The sequence below is a fragment of the Ptychodera flava genome, chromosome 11, assembly GCF_041260155.1.
Source record: "Ptychodera flava strain L36383 chromosome 11, AS_Pfla_20210202, whole genome shotgun sequence".
NCBI classification, from domain to species: domain Eukaryota; kingdom Metazoa; phylum Hemichordata; class Enteropneusta; family Ptychoderidae; genus Ptychodera; species Ptychodera flava.
Window position 1 is genome coordinate 14,377,765 of NC_091938.1, and position 26,925 is coordinate 14,404,689.

The 26,925-nt window shown below is 35.4% G+C and overlaps 1 protein-coding gene across 1 annotated transcript; it reads right to left on the bottom strand.

Moving 5' to 3' along the window:
- Window positions 1-2,137: 2,137 nt before the first annotated feature.
- On the bottom strand, window positions 2,138-25,884 carry LOC139143576 (aldehyde dehydrogenase, mitochondrial-like). The gene is made up of 14 exons (XM_070714018.1): window positions 25,677-25,884; window positions 20,247-20,351; window positions 19,076-19,216; window positions 15,982-16,061; window positions 14,364-14,413; window positions 13,574-13,635; window positions 11,459-11,587; window positions 9,353-9,466; window positions 7,808-7,910; window positions 7,292-7,476; window positions 6,669-6,833; window positions 5,708-5,865; window positions 3,359-3,473; window positions 2,138-2,713 (listed from the first exon to the last, which is right to left on the bottom strand). Exons 1-14 carry the CDS (start codon window positions 25,722-25,724, stop codon window positions 2,681-2,683), a joined length of 1,488 nt encoding a protein of 495 aa, XP_070570119.1. The 5' UTR covers window positions 25,725-25,884; the 3' UTR covers window positions 2,138-2,680.
- Window positions 25,885-26,925: the final 1,041 nt, after the last annotated feature.

Consider the following 26,925-nt stretch of genomic DNA (forward strand, 5'->3'; position numbering starts at 1 on the left):
GGGTGGAGATGTGAATTTGTTCAAATGAACATGTCAGTGCCAAAAATATGCAAATGAGGGGGAAAAAAGGAAAAATCCTGCAAATGGCTAAAACTCAGTAAGCAGTGGTCAGATTTGGTTGAAACTTGGTATGCAGATTTCTTTAGGTATTCTAAAGTATGTGTGCAAAAATTGGGATGAAATTTGCATGTTTGTATTTTTAGGGTATTTTTTCAGTTTTTAGTCTAAAAATCTTGTTCTCTGAAATCGCTCGTCTGATTGCTATGAAACTTCATATTCATGTTTCTCAGAATGACCTCAGTCATGCTTGTGCAAATTGTATTGATATTGTCATATTTGTAATTTTGGGGCAATTTTCCCAATTTTTGATAAAAAAGTTTTTATTAAAAAACTACTGATTTGATAGCTTTGTACTTGGTATACAGGTATCTAAGATTAATCCCAATATAATGTATTGAAGGTATGTTGAAACTGGCAATTTTTTTTTTATTTTGGGGCAATTTTTGCCTTTTTTGGTCAAAAAATTTTTCTCCTAAAACTTGTGATCTGGTAGCTTTGATATCTAGTGTACAGGTTCCTAGGGTTTATGTTAATTTGATATATTTAAAATTAGGATGAAATCTGCAATTTTTTATTTTGGGGGGCAATTTTTCTCATTTTTGGTCAAAAAATTTGTTTCTCAAAATTTACTAGTCTGATTGCTTTGATATTTAGTAAACAGGTTCTTAGGGTTTTTGTTAATAAGATATATGAAATTAATTTGAAATCCGGAATTTTGAATTTTGGGGCAACTTTGCGAAACTGTCAGTTTTACTGGGATATCTTTCATTTTGTATTTTTAAGATTTTTTTTGGTAATTTTATACCTACTGGAACTAAGAGTATTAAAATGTGGTGATTTAGTAAGCATTTTATATGGTAAACTGTATTTGGTGTGGAAATGCAGTAAAAAATCCTGGCAGATTTTGAAAAAATTCCAAACAAATGCCAATAAAAAATTCAGAAGGTTTGACAAAAAGAAAAGATGGGAGAGTGGGGAAAAAAGAATGTTCAATGGATAGGATAAAAAAGATACTGTAATGTACCTCATCGATCTTCCAGACACCGTCCCTTATCAAATGGTCCACCCCATGTATTTTTGTGCGCAATTAACAATGCAGTGTATTTTAGTTTAAGATGTCAAGTTAGGTAAGGATTTGAAAGGGATGGTCAAGTTCACCACAGTTTAATTGTATCTCTTGTGTCATCATCCTTGTGTAATTGGTTAAGTTTGTAAGTTGTTCCAGATGTTGATGCACCAGCTGTTCTGGAAGAAAACAATGTTTACTTTTCCCTGTAGGGTTTCTGAGTTGATGATTGTATGTTGAAATTTCTCCATGTATCTGGTGTATAGGCAAAGTGTAAACATTGGTAGCATGTTATGTATTTCAGTCTTTGTCAAATATTGTAAATGAAAAATCAAGAACAGTTTACTGTGTATACTATACTTGTAAAAGATAAGATATTTGTCAATACATAAACTGCCTTGCAGATTGATTGTCTTAAAGATTATCACAGAAGTAGAAAAGGAAAAGAAACTAATCAAATTGCTGTAACATATTCACTCTCAGTGCCTGTATAGGCCTATACTTAACTATTTTATCATTACATTCAGCTGTTCGTTATATCTTTATCACTCTCCATGGGCCAAGGCACACTTGGGGTCAATGTCATCACTCTGTGCCACTGTGTATGTCAGTCTGTCTGTATATGTATGTCCATGTTTCATACAATTATTGACTTGTTTTGATAACTATATGGGAGCGAACAGTGATGTTGTCACTATTTATTTCTAAAAACTGCAAGAAACTTTGATTTATACACACCGAGTTCTAAAAATGGCACACAGTAAGATTCTGCAGGTCCCATTAACCAGTGCTGTTCATACTGAATTACCCTGCAGTTTTTTCATAAAAACACCAAGCTATCATGAATATTCACAGATTTCAAGTTCAAATTACCCATAATAAAAGCTATCATTCCCACTACGATGACGGTTTCCAAAAAAAATGCTTTGTTTTTTTTCTATTGTTAATTCTGCCAATGCTACAATATTTTGTCCTGTTCCCAGGGCCAAATGACTACTACAAAAGACACGGTAATGTTGCATTTGTTGATTTTATTTCACTTGAGGAATTGCTCTACAAAACAATAAACCTTGGTACATCTTGGCAATATGCTCCTTGATACTATCTTTTGATACCCATCTTAACATATCTGGACATTATTTGTGGTCAGGTTAAATTTCTTCAAGATATTTTGAATAATTTTCTTTCTCATCATGGAAAACAAATCAGTTATCTTGTCCCTTAAAATGTTATTCAGCAACTGTATTATAAAAATTTCATATAAAATCACCCTGTTTCTTCTGGGTTTGTTTTTAATCTACAGAGATTGGTAGGTGCAACTTAATTGCTATTGTAGCATACTGTTTCCCATTACCTTATAGGTCCATTGTGTCCATATGAAATAAAATCATATAATTCAGTTTTTATCAGCTTGAAATCACTGAAACCCTGATATGTAACAGTACCTACATAACTACTTGACAGAATTGGATAAAATTGTTGATGACCTTGTTGCAGTGTAGGAGTAATTTTTGAAATTAAAAAGGAAGACCGTGGATCCTCTGCTGTCTTGAATTATGCATTCTTTTGAGGAATTTGTATGGTCACCTGGCAACAAACATAGAACAAGAAATATCATTGGTTAGTTTATTTTGGGATGCAATGTTGAATATTACAAAAAAAATTCACAAACTGTTTGCTAAGAGGAGTTTTACACTACTGTGTATGTGCTACTATACTTGCTGCAATGGGATGGTCTTGCTGTTTGTCGATGTTTATTAAATATTAACCCTTTGAGCGCCAAAGTCAGTTTTTGTCGCCTTTATAAAGTAAAACCCAGTCACTTTTTTCAAATTTTTGCCAAAATTTTGATAAAAAATTGTAGCCAATGAAATGTGATGTCCATTTGGTCCAAAATTATCAAAAAATTACAGAAAAATAAAAAAAATTGGTAAAATGTTGCGCTGATATTTTGGTGGGAAAAAAATAACAGCAAATTAATACCATCATTGACTAACAGTCAGCAAGTAATGTAACAGTTGTTCTCTGTAAATATCAACCAACTGCTTTGTGAATGATTTAGGGTCATGTGGGAATTCCACAGCTATTCATTCCTTATATTTACATCGTCTGCCTGAACAAACTCGTGAAAACTTAGATCAGATGTGGACAGACAGAGCAGAATGGGTACACAATTTCCTTCCTCTCTTCAGGGCATAAATAGAAACGGAGAAAATTTTAACCTGAACTTACAGTTTTGACTTCAGTGTAAGCTTCCAGTCCATACTCTCCGAGTTCGCGTCCACTTCCAGACATTTTGTATCCACCAAACGGAGCCTGGGCACCAAACACGTCATAGCAGTTGACCCTGCAGAGTAAAAATTAAAGATGCAAAGATAAAACCTCTCAAATACTACAGTACATTCCTACGTCCCTGTGTAGAGGTCTAACCGTGGTTGAGTCAGGACACCAAGCACATCTTAGGTACTGATCTTCGCAAATGACAATGATATGAGTAACATAAATTTTTGTCCTAATTAGCTTATCTCAATTTTGAGGGCTGTATTTTTTCCCACCAAAATTTTAGTGCAACATTTTACCGGTAATTCACACACACATGTAGGAAAACAGGAAAATTAATTGTCCACTTTCAAATAATCTATGAATTTAGCAATCATTTGATAAGGGTTTGACAACGGCTTGACTCCTAACATAAGAATCAATATAGATTAGTGTATCTCTCGTTTTTCACCAAATCATATCAAACTTTAATATTTCCAAAGGTCAGAATAGAGTGCTAAATATATCACAGTGGGTCAGGGAAAAGAAATATTATTTCTAACCCTGCAATAGTATATCCTTTTAGTCATAGTGTACAATGTATTTGTATGGCTGACATCTTGCAACACTACCAGCACGCGAGTTCATTTATGCCAGTTGGAAACCATCCTAGGGTTTGGATGCTAAGGGATGGACCATTGGCTCAGGGGAGGGGGGGGGGGTGTGTCAAAAACAGAAAAAAAAAATTTTCAAAGTAAAAAATTAGGAAAAAAAAATCTTCAGACTAGTTTGCAAAGTAAAAACAATCAGAACGCAAAAAAATGATAAATCTGACAGTTTACTGAGAAAAAAAAATTAGTACATCATGACTCACTTGGAAAAAAAATTTTCAAAAATTTACAATTGTTCAAAAATATTCACAATCTTATTGTGACCACCCCACCTCCCAAGGTCTAACGGTCCGTCCCTAAGTCCTGTACCTACCAGCAGATGGTACTCCTTTCAAAATTACAGACCATAATTTTGTCAAAGTTCTAGCTGTGTTCTGCCCATAACATCACCAAAAATATGACAAATTCAAGTTCAAACAACAAGCAAGTGCAAGTACATATATTTACACGTAATCAAAATCAACAACATTCCATAATGTAGCTAAAGACTAATTTGAGCATTCATGAACAGATACCTGTAACTTATCATTATTATATAACCATAAATGGAACTTGTTGGAAATACTTTGGACTTCAAGTTCATAGAAAATGACATGCTTTAAATGAAATTGAAATAAGCCATTGTGAAGTTTAAGTTCCCTGTATGTCTAATGGCAGGTACATTGTACATGTAGATTTGTAAGTCTACGAGGAAGTACGTGTACATGTAGTTTAGATGTGGCAAGCTTGAAACTTGTCAAGATAAATTACTGTTTTATCTTTACCTACAGTGAAATAAACAATCTCAAATCATACTGGCCGTCAACTAATTATTGTGCTCTTTAAAGTAGTTTTGAAGCTGTTTTCATGTGGCGTAACAGATTAAACTGGTTTCGTTGAGAAACATGTTTGTCATGTACAACTAAGTTTCACTTCTCTGAAATAAATATTAACTAATATATCAGACTTGTATGTGAAAAGGTAAACTTCACACAGATACTTTCAGAACAATTTTTACTCTCCACTGAAGAAAAATGATATTTATGCAGTGCCTCAGGAATAAGAAATTCAGAATTTCCATGTGCATCTGTCATTTTATTGAATTCAGAATTCCATATCTAAATATTTCAGATTACAACTTTTACGATGTTTCCTTCTTGCCTTGTTTGTAAATGTCAATTTTTATGATCTTTTCTGTAATTTTTCTGATAATTTTGGACCAAATGAACACAACATTTCATTGGCCACAGTTTTTTATCAAAATTTTGGCAAAAATCTGACAAGAATTGACTTTGGTATATTTAATAAGGGTGACAAAATTGGACTTTGCGCTGAAAGGGTTAAGCATAGGTGAAGTCTGAGTAATTTCTGTGTCACGAAACTGGGATGAAAAGTAATGAAGCTTGAAATGGCTGAAAAAAGTCTGAACAACATTTACGCCTGTAGTAAAGTGCACGGTAGCTTTGTTTATTGGAAGACGTAAAGTTTCTCAATGGACTGAAAATAGACATGTATGACGAAGGTATGGCTGGCAAAACTGAACAAATAATTTTGAGTAATATTAGGTACATGTATATTAATTTTGAAAAGTGATCCCTGCTCTTACAAATTTTTCTGGCCAGAACTAGTTGTGACCCTGCATTCTGAAGATCAAGGGCCAAGTCGGTCTTACCAGACAGTTCCAGCTCTGACACCATTTGCAATCATGATAGCCTTGTTGATGTCTGTTGTGTGAACAGCAGCAGCCAGGCCGTAAGCTGTTGTGTTGGCACGCTTAATCACTTCATTTATGTCCTTAAATTTCATGATCTGCATCACTGGTCCAAAGATCTATAAACAGTGGCCAAAAAAAATACAAAGATATAACAATGTGCACTAATAATAGGTGTTAATTATTATGCCAAAATAGGATTTATAAGTCCCCTATGACGATCTTCAATATACTTTTAAAAGTGATTATTTAGTCAACGGTATCCACTGACACAGGTATATCAGAAGTTTTGTTAAGGGTTGTGAGCAGAAAAAAATTTTGGGCACCGATTTCAATTTCCTTTTTATTTCTGTATCAATGAAATGGTATCACTGGAAGAAAAAAATGTTCTCATGCTCACCAAATCATACAGCTACATACTGAAGCCTTTGTGAAAAACCTCAATGATACATTTACTTTTTGTCGACAAAATACCATCACCTGTAGATCTTTCACAGAGAATACCAGATATTTATACTGTATGAACACAAAATAATCTGAGACCCTCCAATATTACCATTTGTTAAGGACATGCTGTCTTTAAAGAACATAGCAAAAGACTTCTGATTCTTCATGTTAACCCTTTCAGTACTGTAATTTTTCCCGCCAAAATTTTAGTGCAACATTTTACTGATTTTTATGAATTTTTCTAAAATGTTTTTGATAGTTTTTGATCTAATTGACATCGCATTTCATTGACTATACTTTTTTATCAAAATTTTGGCAAAAATCTGATATATTTTATGAAGGCAACAAAAATTGAATTTGGCACTCAAAGGGTTAAATGATTCCGTTCAATGATTCAGTTCTCATTGTGCATGCTGTCAGCTCTCTGATTACAACATCAAAAGCCAACACAAAAAGTCAAAGTGACAAGTTCTACCTCTTCCTTGGCAATTCTCATGTCATCCTGGACATCGGAAAAGATAGTTGGGTTTATAAAATATCCTCTGTCACCAAGACGATCGCCTCCAATCAACAACTTGGCACCTTGATGTTTGCCGCTCTCTATCAGATCTAAGATCTTGTTCATCTGCTCTTCATCCACCTAAAAGAGAAAAGAAATAACAAACGCTCATAAACTGACAATCAGCTTCACATTGAACATGAAACTACCGTAAAATATGTCCAGACATCAAGACATTATTCATTGAATGACCCTTGACCTTATCAGGGTTGTTTCATCACTATCATCAGTGACAATACTTTGTGAAAAAATTTACACCATTGTAATATTACCCTTTTCTATTCTCATTTCATTTTGATTTGCCCCCTTCCTATTTTGAAAATTAAATGAAAATTTGGTGTATTACCGGTATATATTGGTTTGAAAGTTGTCACTGTTTTTTTCACAGAAGAGTACATAAAAACGCTTAAAATCCATTATGAACTAATACAAAAGTATCACTCAGAATATGATAGCACTTGTAATAGTAAGAAGGCAACACTTGGAATTAATTTTAAGCAAAAACTTATTTCCAGAAATGTCAAATTTGGTTGGATTACCTGTGGGCCCTGCTCTGTTCCCGCCTCAAAGGGATTTCCAACGCTGCGTTTCTTGGCTCTTTCAACACTCCTCTTCACAAATTCGTCGTACACACTTTCATGTACAAACGTTCGGGATCCTGCGCAGCAACATTGACCCTGATTGAAGAAGAGCGCAAAGTGACTCTTCTCCACTGCATCTTCCACTGCAAGGAGAAGATAAGAAACATTGTTGAAGACAGATACGATTTACAGTATAATAATATTCAGAAAACTTTTTCAGCAAAGTTTTGTACGCCTTACGCATGCCACCTTCTACAGCAATATCATTATTATGGTACAAAATGTAAAAATTGTATGTTAGATGGACAAAAGTACTTTCTTTTGTGAGACTTGAAATTTGCAGAGACTTGTAATTTTCTTGATGGGTGTAGAGTATATTAATATTCACTGAACTGGCTATCCTAGAAATCAACAGGTGGGGCTTTTTTTGGTGATGCTGAAAATGTGGCACTACTTTCAGTGTCACTGACTCACTGTCTGCATCTTCCATTACAATGTTCGGACTCTTTCCTCCAAGTTCCAAAGTGACCTTCTTCAGGTTGCTCTTGCCTGCAGCTTGTAAAATGATCTGACCAACCTAGTTTTTGTCACAAAAAAAAACATATGACAAGTTTAGAATGAGTTGTATGATGCGATATACTATTTAAAAGTATATAGACAAGTGGTTAAGCACTTAAAAGCCTCCATGTGCTGTAAACAAAAATGAGGCAAAGATTATGACAATTTATGCTAGAAAACTCTACTACATTGCAATCTAGATATCTTCATTGATTTATCTGATTAATGGTACATTTTCCCTGAGATGCTTGAAAACACACACACAAACACACAGAGGAACAGAAATATTGATGGTTTTAAGGTGGTTGGAAAGGCTATTTTTGCACCAATTCTTTTCTCAGAGTTAATGTCAAGTTTCAAGTGTTAGAATAAAGATATTTAGTTCAATTTTCAGGATAACTCCCTTAGTTAATATTTTCTCCAAAGAATATAACAATTGTATATTTGCAGCCATGATTTTGAAATATGACACCAGTAAATATTAAAAATTAATTTTTCATATTTTTTTTACATATTTTAATTTAATAATAATTGGATAGTATTAATATTACCAAATTATAAATATGTTGACACTATTTATTGTAAGATTTGTACGGCAGGATTTGTAAATAAAATTTGTTTTTATGATTTTACATGGTTTATATATCAAAAAATTATTAAAAATTCTTTCAAATTTCAAATGTGATTTTTCAAAAAGTACCTCAAATACAGGAAAATTGTGCCGTACATATCTTATCTGTAACCTTGTTAATAGGCTGTAAAAATTCCATGTCCATATCTCATTTCAAAGTTGGATTAAATTGGTATACAATTATGTAGGAAAACTGTTATTCTGTCAAAAATGTTGAAAACAAGCCATATTTGCACCCCTCTTTTGAAGTCATAGAGCAGTCTTTTTGGTTAATCTCACTTTTGACACCTCTTTGACACTCAAAGAATCTAAAAATGCATTTACAATAACGTAACTCACTCTGAATGCCAGCACCACCTTGTCAAACTTTCCTGAAAAACAGCAAATAATGACTTTCCCTTTTCAAACATTTTATTAAAAGCTAGGGGACCTCTACCATAGTTAATACACTAAGGACTCCCCAACGTCTTCTTATTTGGTCAGTTTTTCAGAAGTTTTAACAGGCTATAACTCTGCAATGCCTTTGTGCCCAAATGTCTAGTTTTTTTTATTCCACAGAGAATGTTGACTACTTTTATATTTTAATAGTTTTGTTGAAATTTATAACTGACGCTCTAGCCTTTCCAACCACCTTAAGTCTTTCACACTTTGAAAATGTGCCAACAAAATAATCACTTAAATATGTCTCTGACTCCTGACAGCAGTGTCATTGCTTTGTGGTAATATGAATGCTGTTATTGTACATAGCATGAAAGAATTGCGTGATGACACCTGAAAACTTTATATGAATGTTACTTATTTTACTACTGTTCCATGTGTCACCTAATTACCTCAGTAGAACCAGTGAAGGCAACTTTATCCACATCCATGTGTTCAGAGATGGCAGCACCTGCTGTGGGGCCATATCCCGGAATAATATTGACGACACCAGGTGGGAAACCGGCCTGAAAGTGACAAGCACAAATCACATTAAATGGGTCGTGGCTTCAGTAACAGATGTGTGTTTCAGCTGAAACGATACATCCCTTTGATTTTCAGTTCTAACCATCAAATTGTAAACGATAGGGTTATTTCAAACTTTGGGTGAGAAATGGTTAATCATAGGTATAATATTTGATTTGTCACAAAAGTGCTTCGTTTTGTGAATGTTTCATTTTACATGATTTTGAGTGTCAGTCCAAATTTTTATCAGCGCGGATTTTATGTCAAATATTGCCACGTTGACATGCAATAAATTCACCCTTCATTGCTAGGCTAAAAGTCAAGCATATGATTTTATGGCTAATAGACAACTGAATTAGAAAGAAGGTAATTTCTAAGCCGACGGCTTCCTAGCAATCTTTTTGAAAAGACTTGAACTCACTTGTCACTGAAAACTGAGTTAAGATATTCTGACTCTCAAACTTCTTTTGGCCTACCACTCACTGGGGGCTCATTTTGAAGCTTATGGAATAAATAAAGTTTTCATCAGCTTAGTTTTGTGAAAATAGGGAATTTTATTTTGCCCCATGGAGACAACGCATGGATGGCACCCATTTTGAATTTCAAATATGGGTAAAAATATTAGGTAATTTGTTTCTGGAGTTCCACAATATGCACTGTGACCCTTGATTTTTATTCTTGAATGTGAAAGCAAACGGTTGAAAGTTTGCTGTAGGAAAGTTTGAGCAAAAGTTTGTCTTCCGTTTTCGATGTGTGAACGACCTTTTAGGCTGAATCCTTGATGCAGATGTTTTTCATCTGATGAGTTACATAACCGAGCACATAATTCTTCTTTACTGTAATAAGATTTTGGAAATGTTTTTTTTTTGTGCAGTGCTGCAAAAGCCTTCATTGTGATTTAATTTTAGTGTCTTTGATAAACCATTATACTAATGTGATAAAAATGATAAATACTATCGACAGAGAAGATATCAATCATTTCCTTACAAACAGTGAATTTACATCCCCTTTGAAGGAGACTAAAATATCTCAATCATGATATTCAATCCTATGAATATTGATACTATACAGTGTTTCGGATAAATGGTTCAGAAGCCTCATTCAGAATGGATTTCCTCGTTGCTTAAAGTCTCCATTCAAAGTTTCACCTTGACGAAGATTGTTTTGTTTAGATGGAATCTTTAATTTGCATAATAAAGAATGCTGCCAAATCTCCATTCTGGACCTGTGTAACACTAAACAATAGTTTAGTTAAACACATCACTATACACTAAACAATAGTTTCACAATGGCACTGTGAAAAACAAGTTGCATTTCTGACGTAAGCATTTTTAGACAATCCAAGGAGTATTTTCAAATGGTGCACATGAATCAGGGAGATAGAATTGGAAAAGAGACTTCACAGGTTAAAAAGTAGAATATGCTGTAGGGACAGATATTATTATTAAGGACTCTCAAATTTTTGTAATACTTTTCTGGTCTAGCACTTGCGTAGACTCTTTGAAACTCTTGGAGAAAATAAAGTTTTCACTGTCTTGCTTTTGTGAAATGTGTTTACAGGCATGCAGCTCTGCTGTCACTTACAATGGAATTTATGGTGATAGACTGCATCCGACGGGTATAGTACAGTTAAGGTACAATGCGCCTTGGGAACAGACATTCAGACTCTCAAATTTCTACAATTCTTTTCTGATCTAACACTTGTAGGGGCTTATTTTAAAGCTCTTGGAGAAAGGAAATCTTTCAGTCTTAGTTTTTGGATAATCCAAAATTAAATTTTCCCAATAGAGTTAAAACAGTAATGGTGGCCATTTTGAATTTCAAATATCGCAAAATGTTGGGTAATTTGTTTTGCTGGTTCCAAACTTTGCACGGTGACCCCCTATTTTTATTCTTGATTTTGAAAAATTCCTTGGGGAAAGTTTGAGCAAAAGTTCAAGTCTTTCACTTTCAAGGTGCATACTACCTTGATTACTAATACTAAAAATACTAACCTCAACTATCAAAGAGGCAACATAGAGAGCTGTGATTGGCGTTTGTTCTGCTGGTTTCATAACGACGGTATTACCAGTTGCCAAGGCTGGTCCCAACTTCCAACACTGCATCAACAATGGAAAGTTCCACTGCAGATGGGAAAAAAGAGAGAATTTTAATGTCATCAGGAAGTTAAAAAATTTCATATGATGAATATTAACTATTATTATCTATACCCTATCCTTTTCATCACATTAAAAGAAAGAGATCACCATATGGTAAGAACCTGGAGTTGCCATGTTTTAACAAGCCCTTTACAGTTTGTTAATTTATCTGCTTTGAAAGTCAAGCCATTTTAGCATTAAAATGGTACATGTGATTACACACACATGTATCCTCCTCTAATTGAATTAAAAGAAAACCACATAACATTATTATACATTTACCATCGAGAACAACAGAATTTTGCGTGTGCTAAAAAATCCATGTGGAGCGCCCGCACAGTACAATAAATTACCCACAATTCTCTTTGATTTGTATCCTTGAAGGTTACTTTTCTAAAAACTTTTTCAGTTCTGCATGTAAGCACTAATGTTCAGCATCAGAATAATTGTTAAATAATATCAAGCAAAAGTATGTTTAGAAATTTAAGTGAAAGTTTCCAAATAACCATTAAACAACCATAAAAGTCACATTCTGTAGGTACTACAAATGCCTTGCTTTTTGGGTAGCAAGTTATGATGAACTGAAGGGGTCATTCTCTGAGAAAACTTAGCATGCAAATTTCTTTTGTCTATTCCATTGCAAAAAATCAATATCCTTTTGTTTCATAAAACAGGTGCAACTAGCCTCCCTGCTTTCCATCACATTATTTTGTATGGCTAAGGACACAATCTGTGGCAAATTTTACAAAAATGCTATCTCCTCTCTCAATTATGCATAATTTTCCAAATCATTTAAAATGAGAATTGAGAAGAATGGCATGCATAAAAGTACGTTTTCAAAATTTTGATAAACAGTCTGTGAATTTGTCTACACATGGGAGACATGGTAGACTTCACTGAGGAATCTCCGAGGGTACAAATCATAATGAATTATGGGAAATCTACAGTACTGTGGCCTGTTCCGTAACATGTACGGTTTCCAGGCGCCCCATCCCATGCAGTTGTATCTGCACGTTCACTGCTTGCTAAACGGTTTCAAGGGACCCTCTCATTGGATAAGTGCCAGAACATCTCTCCAACTTGCTCTGTATGTGCAGGTGTCGTGCACACACTATCCAGAACTAACAGAAGCGCGTCCGAGATAGCGTTCCACACTTGCGCTATAAATCGGAAGAAAAATTGTTGACATTGCACAAAAACAGTCACTACTCTGACAACTTGACGACTCAGTCATGAATGTAAGACATTGTATAAGGTTATCACGAAAATACCACAAAGGATGCACAGTGCGCCGCCCATTGCCCTCCACTTCTTGTCGGGCGATACGCTGTGCCAATGTCCTTGTGCCTCCTTTCTGGTATTTTCATAACAACCTCATAATATGCAAGGACATTGATTACTTGGCATTATGTAATGGTCTGCTCAGATTTATCTTTCTAGACTTAACAAAATCCAAAATTCCGCAATCTGACATGATCTGACATGTATATGAAACAGTAACAATTACTGGCAATGGGAATATCATATCAGTATATTGGTGATGAAAATAAAGTGATCTGATTGGTTGAGACGTGAAAATAACCATGCTATATGTGCGATATCGCACTATTGTGATGCAAGAGAGCTTATTTTCTAGAGAAAAATTTCCATTTTTAGTATTTTACGCCAGAATTTCAATATACTGTTATGATATGATACCATTATATAAACCACCCCAGCAATGGGTATACCAGTCAGTTTTGACCAGTGATCACTCCATATAACTCTCTATTGGTCATCCATGTATGTCGTGAACTGGTCAAAATCTCATGGTATACCGTCACTTGCTGTGGTGTATTGCTTAAATACATTATGGTTACACTGAATGTGGAATAATAAAAAAATGCAAAATGTTGTGCTTGTGCTTATTAGTAATTTTCACACGGCTAAATTGTCGTGTCACACCCAAAAACAGAATTTTAAAATGCTCACAGGAATAATTTGTCCACACACTCCAACAGGTTCATGGCGAGTGTAACAGAAGTAGTTACCATCTGATTGTGAAAAGAAAAACATGATGCATCAATCTTTAACCTTTACAGATTAAATATACAAAAAAGAAGATATGTCTCCATGTTTAATTTGCTTCAAAAAATTTGATTCAAGATGAATATGAATACAGACTGAGTTAGCAAAATGCGCCTCAGGAACAGATAGTTTGACTCTCAAATTTCTACAACTCTTTTCTGATCTACCTTCACTGGCTTAGTTTTTTGAAAATCCCAAATTTAATTCCCGCTCTCCTAATAGAGTTAACACAGGAATGGTGGCCATTTTGAATTTCAAATATCGCAAAATGTTGTGTAAACTTTGCACAGTAACCCCCCAATTTTGATGGTTGATTTGGTAAGAGAATGGTTTCATTCGGGAAAGTTTGAGCAAAAGTTTAAGTCTTTCACTTTCAAGGCGCTTACTACCTTAAATATGCTATATTTTACAATATCTTTGAATGGCTTAAAAATGGAAAAGATTATATAACTGCAAAATTGGAGTGACATCCCAGTATATTTCAATTGTATTTGATTTCAAAACAAAGATGAACACCAGGAATTTCTTTGAGAGAAGAATCTTTGCATAAATTTCCATAAAAATCCTTGGGATGACTTAGAATTTCTACTTTTTTCATAAAATCAATTCCTTATTTTTGTTATGAAAATTCATAATTTTATTATGAAAATTTCATAGTTCATAAATTTTTATCGAAATCATAAAGATGACTTACCGATAGGGATTGTTTTACCATGAGTCTTATCAGCCCATCCAGCATAATACCTTGATTTAGAAAAAAGAAACAATCCTTTGTAATTTTTGTTTGCTTTCTGGTGTAATTCAAGCACAGAACAAATTAAAAATTATTGTTGTATACAACCTTAACATCCTAATATCAAAGCATTAAAAGCATCAAAAAAATCCTAATATCAATTAAAAGCATTGAAAAAATCCTAATATCAAAGCATAAAAATGCGGAAAAATATTTACTTTTGCATATTAATGAGAGAACAATGACATCAACTGTGAACAGCCCAACACCCAACATGGACTGATGTTGATTTTTACTGCACATTAGTTGTAAGATTTCTGATTACGAGTTGTAATGTCTCTTGCATAGTACTATGGGAGTATTTTTGTTCCAAAACGTCTCATGACGGTTCTCAAATCGAACATTATCACTTTTCTGATGGAAGCCATTTAGCATAATAATCAATGTACACATGCATGCATATGTTATGGTCACCATGGTGATAAACACAAGTTTATCTGGTCCATTTCATTTGTCACAGATCATCACATTCAAGGTGAACATATGGCAATTGTGAAAAACATACATACCGGTAGTCGGTGAAAATCATGTTTATGTATATGCTTTCAGTGGTTCTAAAATAGTCTAGTCATTCAGGGATGAGAGCTATATTTACTGTTCATGATACTGTCATATTTCTTCTATGAAACAGGTACATGTTTTATTTTCATTTCATAAGTATGTTGAAATATGCAGTACTTAACCTTGCCAGTAACTATTTTGTGTACATATTGCCCGACATTCTGGCATGTTGTTTTTCAAGCCTAGTCAAAAGTTCAGTTAATTGTCAGCATGAATCAAATAATACCCACTCTTGTCAACATGGCGTCAGTATATGTGTGGAATTTACTATTATTATTTACATTTGAATTCGACTCCAGATCAGAATTCACTCGTCACCAAAACAACGCCGTTAACGCATGTACAGGTTGACTTGATAAGCTGAATACTGTGTACACTGACATGCTTTGGGGAGTAGCTAAAAAAATTATGGTTGACGTTACAAATAAAAATAGTCAAAAAATCCACAAAAGATAGCATTACTGGCTGTTCAATATTATATACATACAGGCTATATTGATAAGTCAACCTATTAAAAGATATTTGGCATGACTTTGGGGGTTACTTTACGACCTAATAAAAAATACAGAAAAATACATCCAAAGTTGCAACTAACCCTTTGAGTGCTGTAAATTTTCCAGGCAAAATTTTGTGCAAAATTTTACCAATTTTTTATGAATTTTTGAATTTTTTTTGATAAATCTGAACCACATGGACATTACTTTTCATTGGCTAGAGTTTTTGGTGAAAATTTTGGAAAAAATCTGAAAATAAGGCAAAAAAAGGCGGCAAAACTTGACTTTGGCATTCAAAGGGTTAAGATTTACAGGACATAGATATATATGTAACCCTTGACTGATGTAATAAAGTTGACCTCATAGCGAATATTGAGCTGGTATGGAAAAGGACAATGAGTGCAAAGTTGAATGTCGTTGTTGATAATAATGATTTGTGGGAGCTTTCCTTTCCTTAGACTCACCTTAGACACTTAACGGACAACGGAAGGTCGGCAAAGTACGCTACCATGAATGGTTTCCCATTATCCAAAGTTTCCAAACTCTGAGAACAAAAAATAAAGAAAGAAAGAAAGAAACCAGTTTATGATATGACCCATCACAATGGCATGACATTTACAGATATTGACGGACGGAAGTTAGAAGTTGACAGCACCATACTGGTTTTCAACTCTAATAACTTCTCTGTCTATAAATAGACGAGAAGCTAAAAATGAATGATAGATAATGGAGACTGATTTTTAATGGCATTCCTCAGAGCCTTGCATTTGTACAGTCTATTCAGTCATGTGTGTGAAATATGCAAATCTTTCAGACACTTCATTCAGTCTTGGGGATCTTCTGGTAGTAGAAAAGTATATCTGTGAACATGCCACAACTGCATTGAGATAAACCAAAGGGTGTTTTATTGAGAAATAGCAAAACAGGAAACAGATAAAGAAATGGAAAATGAACTATTATACATGCAAGTAAAAACCTAAATTGCTTCTAAAAATTAACACATGAACAAATTTTGGAGAAGGCACCATTTCAGCCAAGGGCCATTTATAGTGATAATAAGCTCACACAACTGTCCAAAGTGTATTCTGGTGCTCTTTGGAAACACTCTTAGTTGTAACCAAGTTCATAGGAAAATGAAAACTATATTCGAAGACAGTTCACAATTAAATATAAATATTATACATTTGTCACTTCAATCCAATTTAATAATATCTTGTTTTAAGAACATTGCAATGTTTGGGTGACTTAAATACGGCCCATTTCCCATTACAAAATCTATGGAAAGTAAAGGGATCAAAATTGAGACAGAAAGTGTGGAAAATCTGCCATATATCTGAGTATTGACATGGTACTGATCTATCAATTTTGACTCACCGTAAAAACCCTATCAATTCGACACTCTGTTAATTCGACCACCCTATTTTTTCTCAAAACGTAATTTTATTTTACCCTTATCAGTTCGACCACCGATGGAAATTGGGACTTTCTCAATCTCTAATAATTTGACCAACCAATCATGACAAACTGTTTTTTGGAACATTTATTTTCGATAAAATACACAGAACAATACAATGTACAGCACAGAATGTCTATGTGAGGACTTCAGGAAAGTCACCTTTATATGTTTCAATCATCCAAGATGGTAAGCAATATATCACTTATGAACTGTCAAAAAAGTTGAAATCCCTAATAATTTGACCACTAAAATGATTTTGGCTTTATATTTGACAATCTAAAATCGTTATTATTTTTTTCTGATCGAATGATAGGGTTTTTATGGTAATACAGAATATCAAAGTTCATGTGACACGTAGGCGATACATCCAAATCAAACAAATTAATTCAGTATTTGTTGATGTTTTAAATATTGAAGAAAACTGGCACCAGTGAATTGTTCATTATCAGTATCTTTCAATATCTCAAAAGCAGCATTATATTCAATCACAAATCAATGCATATTATTTGATTTCTGCATAGATTATGACAACAACCTGAAAACTGCTGGGTGAATCATGTTTGATTTCTCCACTGTGTGATGTAGAATACTGGGGTATCCAAGCTGTACTTAGTGTTTTTGCTATCCTATTAAGATTCTGAATGATACACATTTCTTGTCTTAGTTCTCAAATGTTCATTTTGGTAATCAATTGTGAAATGCTTGTAAAATGTGCTGATGAAAATAGTGGACACAGATTTATAACGTTACAGCTGCCATTTTAAAACACTCGATGTGTTTGTAAAATGTATACCAGTATTTACAGATACATTTGTATTTGTTTGTAAAATAAGGGGATCTACAAAAAATGCAGTGGTTTCCTTCAAAAGAAGTTTTCAAACAAACAACTCCTAAATCACATGTTTTATTTTCTGCATGCGGTGACAACTCTGTCATGTGGTACTATGTTTGTATATTTGCCAAACATGACCTTTGTTCCACCCTTTGATCCTCCAAATCAGGCAGTTATTGATTAGTAATCCAAAGTTCAGCAAAAACTGATTGGGGAAAATCTAGTGTCTTAGGGTATGAGTCGACAGGTTTCTGGCATATCAAGCATGCACTGACAGTGATAAGAACCTGGAAAGGAGGGGAGTTCACTGAAAGTGAATAAATGTACGCCAATTCATAGATGACCAAGTTTTTTATGAAAAGTTAAAATATCCACCAAAACTTAGTAACTTGCCAGTAAGAGTAAATTTTACCTGTTTCAAGCTAAAAATGAACACACTGACAGCATGAAATCTACAAGCAAACATTCTGCCAGTGTCTGTGTTTGAATGAGATTATAAAATGTTTTGTTATTATCCTACCACAGCTGTGGCCAAAATGTAGCAACATTACCAAAACTATAGAATGGTAAAATATCTCTGGCTGATGAGCGTTCTTTGGGTTAACCATTTACATTTGCAGGATAATTTTCAACATGTCTGACTACCCTGCAGCATTCAGAAACTCTAATGAACACATTATGTCTTACTCTAGTCAAAGCCATTCCATGTTTCTTTAAAAAATAATGTATGCTTTGAGAATACAATACCTTCTTTGTTATCTGATTATTGCTGCTACTTAAATTCTATTCACATTATTAAACACTGAAAGAAAAAGCAACAATGTCCTTGTGTACAATAAGCCTGCATATTAACCCTTTGAGTGCTGTAATTTTTCCAACCAAAATTTTAGTGCAACATTTTACCATTTTTTATGAATTTTTCTATGGACGTTTTAATAATGTTAGACAAGATGGACATCATATTTCATTGGCTTCAGTCTTTTATCAAAATTTCGGTAAAAATCCGAAAAAAACTGACTAGGGTATATTTATAAAGTCGACAAAAATTGACTTTGGCACTCAAAGGGTTAATAATGCCACTAAATGACATATTTCAGACCTGCTATCAATATTTGATCTCTATTACCTATTTTTTTTAAAAAACATTTAACGCTCAGCAAAATTCCATTTCTGTTTACAAATAACATATAATTTGCTGCTACATGTATCTATGGTGCATTGATTCATATATTGTTAATTACTGTTAAATGGTCATGTGTGGCAAACTTACGGCGATGTATTCTCTGTCTCTTTCGATAAGATCAGCTAACCTGTTGAGAAGGACGCCACGTTCAGACGCATCCATGGTTCTCCATGGTGATCCCAAGTCGAATGCCTCTCTGGCCGCAACAACTGCCTTGTCGACATCAGCCTGTCAACAACAAGCATATGTAACAGTAGATACAATTTATTTTTTGGTCTCATGGTTGCGGAACGATAAAAATGGTGCAACAATAAGTGCAATGTTAAGAAAAGTTCACAATTGTGAACGCTCAATATTCAAACATACTCCTTTAAAGCCCCAATAGCTGCGAATGTGTAATAAACCGATCTCAAAATATCCTCAGTTTTCCAAGAGTTTTCTTTGAATAAGACCCATTAAAGACTGAAAAAGTGCAAAACATTGGAAATTCAAACGTTTTAACATTTTAGATTTCCCGCCACTTTCAAAAACTAATCATATGACAGAAAAATAAAAATTGCAACAACAAAATTTTGACCATTATGCGTTGTGCGTTCAAGCTAGTGGCATCATGGTTGTTTCTGGTATGATCACAATGTGTATGTACAGGAAATATTGTGTTTTTGTACTTTTCCGCTGGGCACCATTTTATGAGTGCGGCACCTGTTTATATATCTTGCCTGTTAAAACGTTTACGGTAGGCATGGTCCAAATCAGCGATACTTCTATACACGTCCTTCAGTTAGCACATTTACACCAAACAACTTTGGTTTAAAAATAAAATCATGAAAATATTGCATAAAATTCGCAGCTATTGTGGCTTTAAAGTGATCTTGTTATGGAATGGACCATTACATCTTTGGGATGGTCAAGAACGAATAAAATCTACAGCAAACATTCCCAAAGTATTTTGGGCAGATGTCAAATTTGAAAGATATTCACACTGAGTTCAGCCAAAAAGTGTGTAAAAGTAGGAAAATAATAAAGTGTATGCATTGCTGCACAATAAGAAAAATACTGTCAAATTTTGCGATGTGATAAGACATCAGCATTCTGACCACCCCTTTCTGGGATCCAATGGTAAAACATGAAGCAGAAAATACATTTGCAGTTGGAGCAAATGGTAAAATATGAAAAATTTGATGATTTGAACATAGTACTTTTGGTAGGCTTTGCCAGATCTGCACAAAAGCAAAGTGCTTAATTCAACATCACTTACTTTGTCTCCCTCGGCAACATCACAGATCTTTTCCCCAGTGGTAGGATTCAGGGTCGGGAAAGTTTTCCCACTTACGGAATCATGCCATTCATTGTTGATGAAGATCTGGCAACATGACAAAATCAACAAAATTATGATTCAAAGCTTTTGTTAATTGATTTATAAATTCACTTTGTGGATGTCCAGGTATGATGGATGACCACAGAGGCACTGAATGCATCCTTTGTTTGATGGTCTGTGAATGAGAATCAACGAAAGTGCTGCAAATCTTGTAGTCGAGTTCACAAGTCTTACATGCAATCATTGGCTCTTAATCACACAAAATAATTAGTTTTTCACCAGCCTGTTGGATCAGATGGATAGAAAATGTTCTGGTTTGAGCCAGACAAATTGTCGTCTCAAACAAACTTTGGACAGCTGCATTGTTTACCCTTTCCACGAACACAAAAATACTATGCATGAGAGGCGTAACTATACTCTATATACTCAAAGGCAAGCAGGAGAAATTGTCTTAAGTAGAGCTCAAAACTGCTTGACTCCGTTTAGACCGTTGACAGTCCCTTGTGCCTTTTCTGTCTCTTATTAGTGTAGTCTCTTGCACATACGACGGTGGGGGGAATTGCAAGCAAAGCGCCAAAGGTGTGAGCCACAAGTGCCGTATAAAGGCATGAGGGACTGTTGTCTTCCACTGCACCCTCAATGACAACAACCTAACAGAGAGGAAATGATTGACAGGTGAAGCGGGTCGTAGATTAATTCTAAAGGTTATTAAGTATTCAAATATGTACCGGTAATTAGCTGAAATAAAAATAATTAATTTCTTTGACTGCTGTCATTGTATCACCCTTTATATAGCAAGTTAATTGCCTTTGGTCAAGTCCTTCAAGCTATATATGCCAAACTGTGAAAGCTCATTAGATATGCAAAATATAAATCAGCTGATATGAAAATGTGAAATGACTTTCAATATTGGTATAATCTGGTATAATCATCAATGTACATAGCATGTTTTGCCAACTTTGATCAAGTAAATCCAATTATGTATCCCTAATTAGGAAAATTCATTAAATATGCAAAGAAGGAATTGGCTGAAGGAAAAATGCATAATGACTTTCGATAATGTCATATCATAGTATCTTTAATGTACATAGCAAGTTTCATCAATTTTGGTCAAGTCAATTCAGATATATATCCCTAATTTCAAAAGTGCATTAAATTTGCAAATTAGGAGTTGGATAAGTTAAAAATGCTTAATGACTGCTTAATGACTGTCAAGAATGTTTTATCATAGTATCTTCAATATATGTAGCAAGTTTCATTACATTTGGTCCAGTCAATTCAGATATATATCGCTAATTAGGAAAGTTCATTAAATAAGCAAATTAGGAATTGGCAGAAGTAAAAATGCTTAAGGACTTTGAATAATGTGAAATCATAGTATCTTTGATATACATACCAAGTTTTGTCAATTTTGATCGAGTAAATTCAGATACTGTATATATCCCTAATTAGGAAAGTTCACTAAATATGCAAATTAGCAATTATCTTTCATGTCAGCCCTTAATATCTTTCACAGCTGATATATCTTGGTGTGTAATCAACATTTGTAGCAAATCTCATCAAATTGTGTGCAGTCGTTCTCAATGTATATGTTTTTTTTCTAAAATCATTAATTATGCAAATGAGCAAAAAGCAAGCCACACCCACCAAAAACTAATCAGTTCCTGCCATTTGCAAACTGAATCTATGTACCAGATTTTATTGAGCCATTTTTGAGATATCAAGCACACAGACAGACAGATAGACAGGCAGACAGACAGACATCACTGCGACATTAGCTCACATGCATGAACATGTGAGCTAAAAATGGCTGCCTGGTGGCCATATTTGATCATATCACAAAACCAATCGATGTGCATATGTATTCCGTAGTGTTTCATCCTTGTACTGAGTTTTATAGAAATCCACAGGGGCATGTCTGAGATATCTGCATGGAGACATGCACAGAAGCATGCATGCACAGAAACTAATCTATAAACCCCCACCAACTAATTAAATCACAAACTTGTGAGAAGTAACCAAATTGTCCACAAATGAGATGTACATGCATAGCAGACTACAATTACGTAACCTCAGTAACCTATTTAAAAGCTCAACATTGTTGAAGGCAGAGCTAGAATAAGTGAAATTCACAGCTTTCTTCTGGACAGATATTCAAACTTTTAAAATATTCTTTGCCCTATACCACCTACGGGGGCTCATTTGGAAGGTATGGAGTAGACTAAGTTTTCACATGCTCAGTATTGTGAAAATCAGGAATTATATTTTCCCTCATAGTCATAGATATAACACTGAGATGACAACCCTTTTGAATTTCAGATATCAAATTTTGCACGGTGTTCCTAATTTTCATTCTTTACTTTTGAAAGAGGAAGTTTGCTAGAAGAAAGTTTGAGCAAAAATCTTCATTTTCGAGTGACGAACTATCTTAAATGGACCACATCCTGTATATTAGCACAAAGGTATTTTACACCTGGGGAAAGAGGCATACCGTACACTTCTTGTAATGGAAAAACACTAAATAAGTACAATGAGGGGGTTGTTACCCTGTTTCACCCCCCTTTTTATCTGCAAGGGAAATTCTGCCACTTGCTTTGCACTGAAGACAATCCACCAACATACACCAGGGATCCGTTTGACAAGTACATTCTACCAACAATTCCCCTTTAATAGGTCTACATCAACGTTGAACGGCAACATAATCCAAGGATTCGCGATAATTTCAATGCCGTTATTGTAAAATATTGGAAATATTATAGCCCAAACATGGGACTATGTGCCAGAGGGTAGGTGACCATTTGCCCGACGTAAGGAGGGCAAATGGTCTCCTGCCCCGAGGGTACATTGTCCCTTTGTTTGGGCTATAAAATTTTTATTACATGCCTCTCTTACTCAGTTTGCACCAAAACTACGTTTATTGGCAAATTATAGTCAATGCTTTATTTCATTTTAGACGAAAAAACGGTTTAAAAATAGTTACGATTTTCATCATCTAATGGCGCATTGATATATTTAAACTACTGTTATGCAGTTTATCAATATTTTTATGCGAAATTTTCCAAAACCCGGATTTTCTGTGCAAAACATGAAATTGCAAGACTTACACATCCAAAAGTTTTCAAGTTGAAAATAGTTCCGGTTCACTTTCAGTCCAGTGATGACTATGCGGCCCGCGACGTCGAGTTACCATTATATCATTATAGCCCAAACATGGGACTATGTGCCCGAGGGCAGGTGACATTTGCCTGACGTTAGGAGGGCAAATTGTCTCCTGCCCCGAGGGTACATAGTCCCATGTTTGGGCTATAATATTTTTATTACATGCCTCTCTTAGATAGTTTTCACTCAAAATATTTAGACTTATTGGCAAATGATAATCCAATGCTTTATTTCCATCTTAGAAGAAAATTCGTTAAAAATGGAACGATTTTCATCATCGAATGGCGTAATGATATATTTAAACTACTGTTATGCGGTTTATCAATTTTTTTTCTGCAAAATTTTCCAAAACCGGATTTCCTGTGCAAAACATGAAATTTCGACATTTTTACATCAAAATGTTGTCAAGTTGAAAATAGTTCCAGTTCACTTTCAGTCCAATGATGACCATGCGGCCCGCGACGTCATCGACGAGTTACCATTGAATCCTATGGAGCGCGCGACGTTCGATATACGAGGCATGTAATAATGAATCCTATGGAGCGCGCGACGTTCGATATACGAGGCATGTAAGGGAGCGTTCAGTTTTTACGGCCTGGGGGGGGCGGCAAAATCTTGTCGCCGGTGTTCAAAAAAATAAAGACCCCCCCTGCATCTTTTGTGAAAAAAAGATGACCCCCCTTTGTCAGACGAAAAAAATTGATGACCCCCTCCTGAAAAATAATCAAAACCCATATGTCAAATTTACCCGCATGGTTTGGATTTGAACTCCGGTACGCGGCGGCACACTTTATTCGTGTAGCAGAGATGCCAGTGCACAAACTTCTCAGCCACATCCATTGAAACGTCTGTTAATTAGGACGACTGTAAGGCAATTTTTAACTTCATTTCCATGGACAACTCATGTCCATGGACATTGTATAAAGTAAACCTTATTGGAGTGGTTCGCCAAAGGCAGCCCTCCGGTTAAGAGGGTCATGGGCCATTACGTAAAGTCAACTTTATTCTAGTGGGCCACCAAAGATGGCACGCCAGTAAAGAGGGTCGATCATGGCTATTGCATAAAGTAGACTTTACTGGACAGGGCCGCTGAAGGCGCGCGGCCATTACCATTATTCAGTGCGTGATCCTAGGGATCCCTCAAAAATGTTTCTAATACAAGCAGCGGCTTCAATTGGGAATTTTACGGTAAGATTGCCGGGGGTATTACATAAAGTCAATTTATTGTAGTGGGCTGCCGCAGGCGGCCCGCCGGTAAAGAGGGTCAATCATGGCCATTACATGAAGTAAACCTAATTGGAGTGGGCCGCCAAAGGCGTCTGCCCGTTAAGAGGGTCATGGGTAATACATAATGTATATTTATTGTAGTGGGCCGCCGAAGGCGGCCCGCCGGTTAAGAGGGTCGATCATGGCCATGGCATAAAGTGAACTTTATTGTTGGTATTATGTTTTTGAAAATGTGGTGACCCCCCCTTTCCTCCCAGTGAAAAAGCGATGACCCCCCCCTTTGCGGATTCCAAAATTACTGGATTTTGCCGGCCCCCCCCCCCGCCGTAAAAACTGAACGGTCCCTAATATATGGAAATACAATGACTTACGGACTCCTCATCGATGTTACGTAATCACGTACCTGGGATCGATGGCGCACTGCGTTATTTATGCACTGACTGATGTTATGCAAGGTATTAAAATGCTACCACTTCGACAGTTCGTTGTGGCACACGCAGAAAACACACTTTGAGTTAAAGTTCTGTAAACTGAGAACTATTAAAAATCGACCCGCGCCCGCATAATTGCAACAACTGTACATTGATATCAGCTGATAACATGAGAAGCGAGGTCCGTTACAGGCTTTGATCAGTGTAAATATTATCCGTAAAATGTCAAGAATTAGGCTGTACAGCGTGCTAGCCCTGCGTACGATGCTGTGTATTCCCGGCGTCATCGTACGCAGGGATATAACCTAAGCAGTGCCAAAGCTAAAATGCACCGTATGCTATTAAACAGAATGCCATCCCTCGACCTGTACCGAAACGTTTCGATTACAAGGGTCGAAGGTCCCTCTATTGCCTCGGAGGCAACATCATAAAGAGAGTTCAAGTCCACCCACGGTCCTACCATCTCTTTAACACTTCATGGTCCATCGACTATTCATGCAAACAGGTGTCAACTGTTCTTATAACGGTCTGAAAAATCCACAAAGTAACTTACCTTGGTATACTTGATTTCGGGGGTTAGATGGGGTTTCGGTGCAGACATCTTTGGCCAAAATCCGGTGTCGGGGTCTGTACTGCTTATCTAATGGCGATGTGGCACGTGAGTACGGGGCCGGGCTTGTCTTTCGACAGGGCAGGACAGGTTGTGCTATAGCTCTGCGTGGCAGTGCTATGTGTTACCGGCGTTACACGGCGTTATGTGCTAGCGAATACGAGGCGCGGTCAAACTCCGATGCTTACATTTCTGACAAGCGTGACCAGCAGTTTAAACAATTTTCATAAATATTAAGAAAATCAGGTATCCAAAAAAATCAAATATATGCGAAGATATACATCTTTAAACACCGATGAAACATGGTCATATTTGACACCCGTACCCCTCCCCTCTCCCACCCCCGTTTCAGTTTGCATTGGTGTAGCCTGAACCAAAGGACAATGGCCACACTATTTACTTCGAGGGGAGCTAGCTATTGCTCTGCAGTACGACCCCGCTCACAGAGTACCATCGTCAATGAAATTGATACCGATTAGGCGTACATTGTTTTTTCCAATCACAAATCGATTATTACATATATTTAATATGTTGTTTATTGTCACATTAGTAACAATGTTTTCGCCTGTATACAGTAGAACTCCACTGTGTAACCCAGAACAATATGTTACGTAAGCGGCAGCGCAATCAAATAATTAGGGAGCCGTCATTATTTATGGCCTGGGGGGTCGGAGGAATCTGAGGGGGGTCACTCAAAAAATCGAAAGCTACAAGGGGGGTTGCTCAAAAGTGGAGAACAAGAAAGGGGGGGGCTACTCAATTTTGTTGACATGTATTGAAGCATTTAGTGGAGTTACGAATTAATACAACAATAATAGTAAAGATATGTATATTCATACCCGGTATTTGTGTACACACACACACACACACACACACATAATATATATATATATATATATATATATATATATATATATATATATATATATATATATATATATATATATATATATATATATATATATATATATATATATATATATATATATATATATATATATATATATATATAAATCATAATACAGGTGGTTTCAAGTAGAAACTAAAATCTCATTACACTATGTGTTTCACGTTATTGTGATCTTCAGACGAGAATGATCAGCTATTCGACGTGGCAAGCCTTATGATACTATTGTTAGAGGCTAGTACTGAGTACATTTTTCAGTATTTCCTGATTAAAGATTGATATATA